Source organism: Notothenia coriiceps, unplaced genomic scaffold, assembly GCF_000735185.1.
Source record: "Notothenia coriiceps isolate Sejong01 unplaced genomic scaffold, NC01 NC01_scaffold00037250, whole genome shotgun sequence".
In the NCBI taxonomy this organism is placed as follows: Eukaryota; Metazoa; Chordata; class Actinopteri; order Perciformes; family Nototheniidae; genus Notothenia; species Notothenia coriiceps.
This window is the reverse complement of record NW_011369951.1, coordinates 8056448-8067288: the sequence shown is the minus strand read 5'-3', so window position 1 is coordinate 8067288 and position 10841 is coordinate 8056448. Positions and strand designations below refer to the sequence as shown.

The following is a 10841-nucleotide window of genomic DNA, read 5'->3' as shown; positions in this document are numbered from 1 at the left end:
AAATTAATTGTTAAGCCTTCATCATTGCCTATTTTGCCTCAAGTGCCTTGGGCCCATGACAAGTTGTTGTGTCAGCTTTTTAAATGTTTCCTACTTAACAATTAAACAGAGGCAGAAAGAAGAAAATTGGTGATGCGGCCTTCGTTAATTATGCCCCAAAGCTGTGGAACACGATACCGTTAGACATCAGGGAAGCCTGCTCGGTCTAAATATTCAAGAAAAAGCTAAAGCTTTAGATAGCTACTTGGTTTTCTTTTATTATCCTGAATTTTGAATCTATTTTTTACTCAATGTCTATTCTATGCTAATTTTATTTATATTTGTATGTCTTTTAACCCTTTCATATGTGATATCAATGTTCTTGTTAACTGGATTTTATTCGACATCCATTTTTTTAATTAAACTCTATCTTATGAGACTGTGAAGCACTTTGGACTGCAACTCCTGTATGAAAGGTGCTATACAAATAAAGGTTATTGTTAATATTATTATTATTATTATACTCTACATCAAGAAAAACATGTTTTGTCTTTTACTGACCGCAGTGGGTGTCAGCGTATTCGTCTTGTATTTTATTTTTTTATATTTCTGTGTTTTTGTATTTTTCCTTTTCTGAAATACAGAAAGGCTTTTAAATTGGAGTGGGCACAGACAGTCACAAGGCCCCATACTATACTTCTGAACTTTAATAATCATATCATCTTGAACAAATAAATACACACAAACACACACAAATTGGTGAAACAGACAAGATGACAACATATCATTTTTTTAGGTAAGCATTTTCTCATCTAACAACAGAGGGATGATAGCTCATATATGAGACTTCAAAGATATTTTATTTTGAAACTGTACATCAGATTGTCCTGATTTTCTTTGAGTGACTAGATGGGATGTCCTGCTATCACCCTGAAGTGAAATAAGTATTTGATACTGGAGGGTTTTTGTTTTATTCTTATCTAAAAACAGAGGGATGATAGCTCATATATGAGACTTCAAAGGTATTTTATTTTGAAACTCTTTAAGTTTTACATTCACTCAGTTATAATGTGGTAGTTATACGTAGTTTGTCTTACATTATTATTGATCACATTAGGCCTATACAGAGTACATATTTTAATATGTTTGGTATAATTATTATTGACCAAGTAAGCAATTTTATTTTGAAGCCAGTTTTTCCAGGCTGCTACCGTAATGCATAGGATATTCGCGCACCGCAAAACAACGCGGATTGTGTTTTCCGAAGTGGAGGCTGGCTTGACCGCAGTAGTAAACTGGAGTAAAAATCGCCTATATGCAGTGGCGGAAAGTAACTAAGTACATTTACTCAAGTATTGTACTTTTTAGTATTTCCATTTTATGCTACTTAATAATTCTACTCAGAGGCATTTCAGAGGCAAATGTCTTACTTTTTACTCCACTACATTTATTTAAAAGTTACTTTCTTACAAATGGAAACACATAATATGCTGATATGGTATAATACATTACAGTTGTACTTTTCTACACAGTATTTCAAGTTTCGTAATTTGGTCCATAATGGCCAATCACAATACTAAAATGCATAACCACCTAACCTAACCCTATAAACAGGATACAAAAAAAATCATAATAATATAATACTGTGAAAAGATCCATTCTGCAGGAATACTTTTACTTTTGATACTTGAGGTACATGTATCAGATAATTCTTCTGAATTTTATATTATTATAATCATTAAGCAAAATGAAAACTTTTACTTTTACATTTTGAAATCCAGACTTTACTTCTATTTTAAGACCATAGTATTTGTACTTTTACTTAAGTAAAGGATCTGAGTACTTCTTCCAACACTGCCTTTATGTAACAATTTAAAAAATGTAACAAGTTGATGGACACTCACACAATATGTGTGACACAATGTAATACAAGAACCGGTATTTTGACCAGAGCTTGACAGAACCTCATCCCCCCCCCACCCCCCCCCCCCTCTCTCTTTTGTTCAGCTTGTATCTCAACTGACAGAAGACTATAGAAAAGACGGGCCACCGGGACTTAAACCATTCCCAGTATAAACTGCAAGACTGATCGATTGCTGGACCAATCAGAAGATGGACTAACCATCAAACTTTCAACTCCCTCCTATCAGCCACCTGTCGGGCCCCTGTGGGCCCTCAGGCAGCAGGTGTGATGCTGGGCGGTAGGCGAAACACGCGGCATCCGCTGTGGCACCTCCTGTCTCCGTTCCGCAGCCAGCAGGAGCGTGTGGTGCTGACCCGTAGCGACAGCCTGCCGGGGGAGCAGCTGCTGAAGATCACCATCACAGAGACCACGGTGATCGAGGCGGAGTCAGGGGCCTGGAACTGGCGCTCCATGACCTACCTGGGCCTCTGGTACTTCTTCAGCTTCTGCACTCTTTTCCTCAACAAGTACATCCTGTCACTGCTGGAGGGGGAGCCAAGCATGCTGGGTAAATACATGATAAATATACTTATCCACACACATGTGGGTATACGGGAGTAACTACTAACCAATTACAACAACCTTGTCAGCTTTCTGCAGGTTACATTGAATATAAACACCTGGGACTCAACAACCCATTGAGATTTGGCTCTACGTCCTATGTCACATTCAGGCTCATTAGGATATTGTCCCCAAGATTAGTATCTCCAAAAACAGCTTGAGAACTAGGTTTTTTTAATTTTTCTTGTCAGCCAATAAGAGCAGACTGGGCTTTATCGTAAGGGGGTCTTAAAGAGACAGCCACTTCAACAGAGCTTTTCGGCGAGAGGGTGATTACAGGTATATACGGACAAAAAAGTGTTGTTTGTTTTGACATTAAAGCATGTAAACATGTTTTAGTAGAAACCCAATTACAAGTATAAACCAGAAATGTTAGCATTAAATGGCCCCTTTTTAATAATAACAAAGCTAAATAAAGGCAGGAAACCTGTACTTTATGGCTTTGTTGACTGACTATACTTTTTCCTTAGAGTCATGGTTTGGAAACATATCTTTTAAAAGACAGAAAATATTCAAATTCAATTGTTATCGAGATGGTTGCAGGGGACACCCAGCTCTATTTTAAATTATTAATCCAGCCCTTTGCATTGTACATTAGAACTCCTCCCTTTCGGACAAAGTTTATAAGCACTTGGTGTAGAACAAAGCAGGAGAAAAACAGCTTTGCTTCTGTGGTCATGACTCAGATGAACAAGTCATAGTTACATTGGACAGATGCTATAAAATTAATGCTAATAATTATTTTATTTTAGGTGATTTTGCTTGCTAATTCTACATACAACCTGCAAGTAACGTGAAACCAATCTTTGTGGTTGTGCAGGTCCCTCTGTATCATCAGATTTTTTGCTATATTATTGTTCAGCTTTTTGTAAAGCACCCCATGACTCTTAAGATTGATGGCATGGCTGATCTGCAAGAAAAACTACTTGCACAAAAAAACATGTCACTTCCTTAAAATAGGTAATAACGAAAGATGTCCATAGAATTTTTTTTTACTCTGCTGGTGCATTCAGGGACCTTTTTAAAATCTGACAGATGCCAACCATTTTAATGATACTGTATAGACTTTACCTTTTTCACCCAGTAATTAGTTCTCTAAGATTGTTTTAATATATTTAAGATGCGCTAACACACGTGATGATAATGTTACTTTGACAAAAACAATAAGTATTTAAATACAAATGCACACTGGTGGATTTCCTAATTCATGCATGTTTTGCTCACTGCAAGTAGTTTTTTGTTGTTTCCTGAAATGAATGGAAACACATCTGTGTCCTAAACAAGCAGGTAGGGTGCTGCTGTTCATGTTCTGCTTCCACCTTTATTTGTCCAACAAGACAATGGTAAATATTACTGTTGCAGTTCTAGGAGTCAAAGGTCATCCGACGTCATGCCTCAGGGTTTCTTTGCTTCCATGTGCTCCCAGGTGCTGTTCAGATGCTCTCCACCACCATCATAGGCTTCCTAAAGATGTTTGTACCATGTTGCCTTTACCAGCACAAGTCCAGAACAGAGTACCCCCCCAACTTCATCATGATCATGCTGTTTGTTGGACTCATGAGGTGGGTCCCCTTTTGTTTTTGTTAGTCATTGAATAACTAGTAGCTTCTAAGAAAGTAGAACAGATTTTGTGCTAGATTAACAAATGCTGATGCAATTTCAAGTCATATCTTGGCATCATCTTTGTCTCCTTTCCTCAGGTTCACCACTGTGGTTCTGGGCTTGGTGAGCCTGAAGAATGTGGCGGTGTCTTTTGCAGAGACGGTGAAGAGCTCGGCTCCCATCTTCACTGTGATCATGTCCAGGCTGATCCTCGGGGAGTACACAGGTAGAGCACACACTGATGTCAGGAGAGCAGGGCTTTAGGGGACACTGAATGTCTTTCACTTCAGAGAGTCAAACTGGTCTTGGTCTTTCCTCAGGATTTTTCTAGTTACTTGTACCAGTAACATGTAGTAGGCCAAGATGCACTGGAAGTATTGTCAGTTGGTTAGTTGATGCACAGAAATGACTCTTGCCTTCCAAACGGGTCAAATCAATGGCCACCACTCTTTGAGCAGGGTCCTCTAACGCTTTTTGTTGGAGCATCAATGCAGTAATGTTTTGGGGACATATACAACTCCAAACCTACTTTTGTTTGAGTTTTCTTGAGTTAAACGCAGCATATATTACTTATTTGCCACTAGGGTTCTTCTAATCAAAACAAAAGCGATCGTTTGGTTGAGGCATAAAGTAGCATTGGATCATTGCATTTCGTCAGTCCCGGACATTTCTCCCGGTTAGGATTATTTCAATGTTCAGTAGGTTTTGAATGATATGCAGGAGTCTCTTTCTCTCCCAAACAAACTGACCCCATGAATATAACTGGGAGTTACACTGAGTAAAGGAGTGTCAAATTAATAATCAGTGTTTCTACAATGGTTTTTAGGGGATCAAGGATGAAGGGCCTACGGAGTTACTGCTAATGTTTGCTTACCTTTTATCCTCTTATAACTTAAGATCCTGATGTTTGATTAAAAACACGTTGTGTGTTCAAGATACACAGTTAAATACAACCTTGGTTGAAAAAGTGTATCATAAAATGTGGCTTAAAACTGGATACAATGTATGACAGCTTCTAGGAGAGGCATGAGATCCATCCATCCATCCATCTTCTCCCGCTTATCCGTGGTCGGGTCGCGGAGGTAGCAGTTCCAGCAGAGAGCCCCAAACTTTCTTTTCCCTGGCCACATCAACCAGCTCTGACTGGGGGATCCCAAGGCGCTCCCAGGCCAGCGAAGAGATATAATCCCTCCATCTGGTTCTAGGTCTACCCCTTGGTCTCTTCCCAGCTGGACGTGCCTGGAACACCTCCCTAGGGAGGCGCCCAGGTGGCATCCTAACTAGGTGCCCGAACCACCTCAACTGGCTCCTTTCGACGCGAAGGAGGAGCGGTTCAACTCCGAGTCCCTCCCGGATGACCGAACTTCTCACCTTATCCCTAAGGGAGACACCAGCCACCCTGCGGAGAAAACCCATCTCGGCCGCTTGTACCCGCGATCTCGTTCTTTCGGTCATGACCCATCCTTCATGACCATAGGTGAGGGTAGGAACGAAAATGGAGCGGTAGACAGAGAGCTTTGCCTTCTGGCTCAGCTCCTTCGTCCTATCCCTCCTCGTCACCAACTGGAATGCNTCCACAGAGAGATGCTAGCATATTGCCTAACCGCGTGGTGTGCCAGCTGCTTCTGGGCTGTGTTGATGACCCTCCGAAGAGCTTTCCTGTCCTTTTCTGAGCAGCTGGCACACCACGCGGTTAGGCAATATGCTAGCATCTCTCTGTGGAACTGGGTCTTTCTAAAAGTGACTACTACAGCCTTACCTCTATTTGGGAGTAAACACAGCCTGGTTTTGCTACTTTTAACCCATCTAGCAGCTTTAAGGGGAGCTAATCTGTCACTAACTGCTGCCTGAAACAGACAGTGCTGGGAGCCACTTATGTGACGGAGCGAGTCAAGGGGCCAACTGTCTGACAAGGCTGTGTCAGGTCAACAACAAGTCCTTACTAGGGATGGGTACCGATACGGCTTATCGATACCGGTATTTTTCGATACTCTTACCCCCTTCCCTCAGGGGAATTCATCCACAGAAAACACACTGGACGCAGCACTAGGTCAGAAACCAGAGGAGACTGTGAAGTCCACCACAGACGGACCACCTCTGGACAAAATGTCCTCTCCATTAAAGGCAGCTCATTGTGGAATAGCCCCCCAACTGAGATACGGGATTGTCCCACTCTCAATAGTTTTAAAGGTCAACTTAAAGAATGGTTGAGCAACAAACAGACGTGTAATCACCGCTAAATAAATGCACTTTAACACAGGGGTATCTCCTCTTGCACTTTATGTAGCGCTTTTATCTTATCTTGCACTTTATATATCATAGCTGCTACATTGTACTGCCATGTGGTAAATGCTTGTATGCTGCTCATGCTCTTTCTGCATATCATGTATTTTATTTTTGTGTATGGGACTATAGATGGAATTAGCTCAAAGCTCAAATCCGGACTCATTTACGACTTGTAAGCNTTTATGTAGCGCTTTTTATCTTATCTTGCACTTTATATATCATAGCTGCTACATTGTACTGCCATGTGGTAAATGCTTGTATGCTGCTCATGCTCTTTCTGCATATCATGTATTTATTTTTGCTATGTATATAAATGTCATGTTCTTGTATGTTGTATGTGAGGGGACTGCGGATGGAAATGAGCTCAAAGCTAAAATCCGGCTCATTTACGCTTGTAAGCATTGTTTTGTTTTAAAGTGTTCATCGATGTGCACTGTCCCGGTTCAAATAAACATTTAAATGAAATGATACGTTTAAATAATTTGGTGCTCAAAATTATAGACATGATTACAAGATGTGAAGATTAAACAGTCATTTTATTGTAATTTATTTGTATTTATTATTTAATGTAACTTTTTCAATGTCATACCAAGCAGGTATGAGTGTGTTTGACAGTGTGTCTCTGGAAGGGGGGCGGTAATTAGGGGCGGTTCATAAATCCATGTAAACATGACCATTATTCAGTTAAAACGAGACGCTGCTTGCGCACCTCCTAAACCGGAAGCTCCGGTCGGCTAACCATTATAATCCATTTATTGCGTTTATTATTTATAATTTTAATGATGGATTGTCAGTAATCATTTCAAAGTGAGACATTGGATTAACCTTCAGCAGCGTTTTTATGCCCTTGAACACAACTTTTGATCACAAAACAGCAAAGGTAAGACATAATTATCATCATGGCTACATAAAGTGAAGTTGTTTTCTTGCTCTTTCCTGGCTGCTAGTTCAGTGAGTTTTGGTCGTACAGTGATTAGACAAATACCAATGGAATCTGTGGAATCTCAGCTTTCATGTGATATGTCGTTTGTGCATATTGCATGACGTAGAAAAGATCGCTTTTGTCAGTTATGTGCTAAAGTAGCCGTTAGCCCCGTTAGCCCGTTTCGCTAAGTGTTGAATTAGACTCTTGGTGTTGGACTTCTGTTCCGTGTAGGTAAAAATGGTTCATATCATCTGTTAGTTGAGTTTCTTCCCGTTAAGTGGGTATGCATGATTAATAGGTTGTTAAATGTTAAGAAGCCTTGAGACGCTGTTTCTTGCAAGATGTTGCGTCTGCCCCCGGGAGTCTCACAATAATAAGAGTGCTGTTAGGAGAGATGACGAGTGGCTTTCACAGTGGCCAATCAGAGTGGTACTCAAACCGGATACGTCACACGGGATGAGGGTTCCCAACCAACCATAATTGTTTAAACTAAGGAAGTAGCGTAATTCATATACCGATAGCAGCACCGTTTGTCCAGCGGCTTAACGGTATACCGATACCGTCCATTCTGGTACCGGTACTGACTTAGTACCTGTTCTCGATACCCATCCCTAGTCCTTACATAACACGGCAGGCTGACTCACTACCTAGATGTATGTGACAGTTCAGCAGGTGGACGGAATAACAGGAACACCTTCCATCTAAATATAACAATCCAAATGCAATAGCTCTGCAACACAACCCACGGCTCTTTGTGAAGAGTCTGCTTGATAATAATTCATTAAGGCTGATATGAATGTGTAGTAACTTGTTTTGGTATTATAAAACAAGAACATGTTTTTACCGCAAAGAACATGGCTTTGCATATACATGAACCTCTCTTTCACAATACCTTCATTTCAAGAAAAAGGTCTGGGAAAGATAGTCCGTAAGATCACTTTGCCAAAGTATTTGCTCTTCTGTTGAACAGAAATACAAGGCTTTATTAAAGTGATACATTTTTGTTGTTTTGGCTATTAATTCTGAGTGCAGGAGTGGTATGCCATTTTATACAGTTGTGCAAAAATGTTTTGCCTCTAAAATTGGGAAAAATGACAAAACACACTTTAAGTGTTTTAAGTGCATTAAAGGCGACCGAGATGAAGACACATGACAAGTTTACACATAATATATGTAATTCGATGTGTGTATGTAAAAAATGGGATGAGGGGAAAGAAAGAGACAAAGGCTGGATCAATATTTAAAGGGGCCCTATTATGCTCATTTTCAGGTTCATCTTTGTGTTCTGTTCCTCTACTGTGACATCTCTCCATGCTTTAATGTTCAAAAAGCTCTTTATTTTTCTCATACTGCCTGTGCTGCGGCACCTCTTTTCACCCTCTGTCTGGAACCAGAGCCCAGTCTGCTCTGATTTGTTAGCTGGCCGGCTCTGTTGTGATTGGTCAACCACTTAGAGATGTCCCGCCCCTTAGTCTANTTGAAGGTCCTGCTACGGGCCTGTATACGGCGGGTCAGAGCAGCTCTTCGTTTGCCATGGCGGCACTAGGAAGGGTCGTGCTCGCTTTAAACAGCGGCTGTCCCACTGGGTTGTCGATGCCATCTCACATGCCTATGGGGCCAGTGGCCGCCCCCTGCCATCAGGGCTGAGATGCCACTCTACAAGGAGCATCTCAACATCTCGGGCTGCCCTGAGCGTCCAAAAATATTAATAATTTGAGAGAAGATCGAGAGTTTTTATTGCTTGAAATGACGAAAAGGAAAAAGGACAAGGACATCCCTCTGTTGGAGGGGCAAAGGAGTCTGGTGGGATAATTTTCGGAGTATTGAAGAGCGTTTCCACAACATCGAAGGTGCCTGCTACAGGACAACAAGGAGCGTGCGCGATTTGGACGCGATGAGCGGGGTTTTTTTAGTGGAGCACACGCGTGAACTGCGAGCACCGGAGCCTCGCAGCGGCGAAACTGAGGCTCCGAGGTAAACTGTGGTAACATGAAGAACCGCTTAGGAGCCGAAATAGCCGGCGCTTTAAGAGAGCCGAGCCAAATGATCCGGCTCACTAACGTAAGAAGACAGTATCTATAAAGGGACGGCTCAAGTCAACCCCCCGCTCTCGGGGCGGACGCCGCTCGTGGAGCCCTGGTCCTGGCGGGAAATCACTGGTGCTAGCCAAGTGTGAGTGTTATGTCCGTGATGTGACCCTAAGTTACAGAAGGAAACGAAGGAGTCCAATGGAGGAGTTTGCGGGATACAGAAACTCCCTCTGGAGGGAACGAGGAATTTTACGCTTTGCCATGCACCGTTTACATGCATACAAACCATATTTAACACAACTACGCGGAAAGGGAAAAACCGCCAAGAAGTCATTAAAGGGCCCTTTTAACCACAGGAAAAAAAGCTGTATATAAATAAAAGAAGACAATGGGACCCTGACTACAGAAAGGCGGTGGCTGGATTTTGGCCCTGATAAGTCAGGGACAGCTGGAGTTGAGTTAAAATAATGGCTAAAACATTTCACTGTCTTACAGCTTTTTCATTTTCACATTTTGAACCTGTCCTGTTCACATTAAAGTAATGGTAAAAATATTGAATTAATAGAATATGTCAAAAACAACATGAACTGCATTGATATATTTATTAGGCTGCCAGTTTAGCACAAACCTTGTTTCAAGTATCTCTTCTTTTTGGCTACCGACACAAGCATACAAAAAAAAATAATACATATGCGATGTTGCCATAGTGTGCGCAAACCAGGTTTTTTGCAAACTCTAGAGTTAGAAGAGGATCTTAGAAATGTAAGTTGGAAGACGAGCTCATGAGGTAAAACACTTCTTGTAAACAACTAGTTTAGGAGAAGAGCATTAATATGGATCAGTGTGTTGTACTTAGTGAAAGGTTTTAACATTTTTACTCTCATACGTACCCAGTGAGAGTGATGTCACATGGATGTTGTACAGCGGCACATAAGAAGAATGACACATTTTTGTTTACCTTTTGGAGACAGAAGGAAAACAAAGTGCCATGATGGTAGTTTTGATGATGATGACCAACACTGCAAACCATCGAGTTAATTGTAGTTAGCAGGTGTCTGAGTTTGGTAGCACCACTGAAAGGTCATCATANATATATTTATGATCCACGTCACGTTTTCAGTTTTGACGGCAGTCCTTCCTGTTTGTCTAGAAGTCTTCTCAGCAGGGCTCTATAAATAGAGAACTACGGCAGATATGTAATATTTAATGCAGCTGAACCGTGTATTACAATGCCGTTATGTTTTCAAAGAGAAAAGCAAGCACACTCGGAATAAAGTATTATTTTATTTTAAAAAAATGTTTTCGGATTTCACATCGCATAAACACCAAATCCCAGCTTGCATTGCGGCTAAACCATCCAATCATCGAGCTGAGGATCTTGCCTACGTCTGTTTCCGGTTTCGTTTATGACGGATGTATTTTGTTATACACACATTCCTTCACATTTTAATTTTAATTTACATTAAAGTATTTCGTGAGGCCTAACATGTTTTTA

The 10841-nt window shown here is 41.0% G+C and overlaps 1 protein-coding gene across 1 annotated transcript; it reads left to right on the top strand.

Moving 5' to 3' along the window:
• Positions 1 to 1990: 1990 nt before the first annotated feature.
• Positions 1991 to 4945, top strand: LOC104967249 (solute carrier family 35 member E2-like). Its single transcript, XM_010796666.1, has 4 exons — positions 1991 to 2450; positions 3930 to 4065; positions 4204 to 4331; positions 4932 to 4945. The coding sequence occupies exons 1-4, from the start codon at positions 2171 to 2173 to the stop codon at positions 4943 to 4945; spliced, it is 558 nt and encodes a 185-aa protein (XP_010794968.1). The 5' UTR covers positions 1991 to 2170.
• Positions 4946 to 10841: the final 5896 nt, after the last annotated feature.

What these genes read in the sequence shown, in the direction of transcription:
- LOC104967249 (XM_010796666.1), top strand. Translation starts at nt 2,171, where the DNA reads ATGCTGGGCGGTAGGCGAAACACGCGGCATCCGCTGTGGCACCTCCTG. An exon ending in GGGGGAGCCAAGCATGCTGG is followed by an intron (nt 2,451 to 3,929) that starts GTAAATACATGA and finishes ATGTGCTCCCAG; the next exon opens with GTGCTGTTCAGATGCTCTCC. An exon ending in CTGTTTGTTGGACTCATGAG is followed by an intron (nt 4,066 to 4,203) that starts GTGGGTCCCCTT and finishes TCCTTTCCTCAG; the next exon opens with GTTCACCACTGTGGTTCTGG.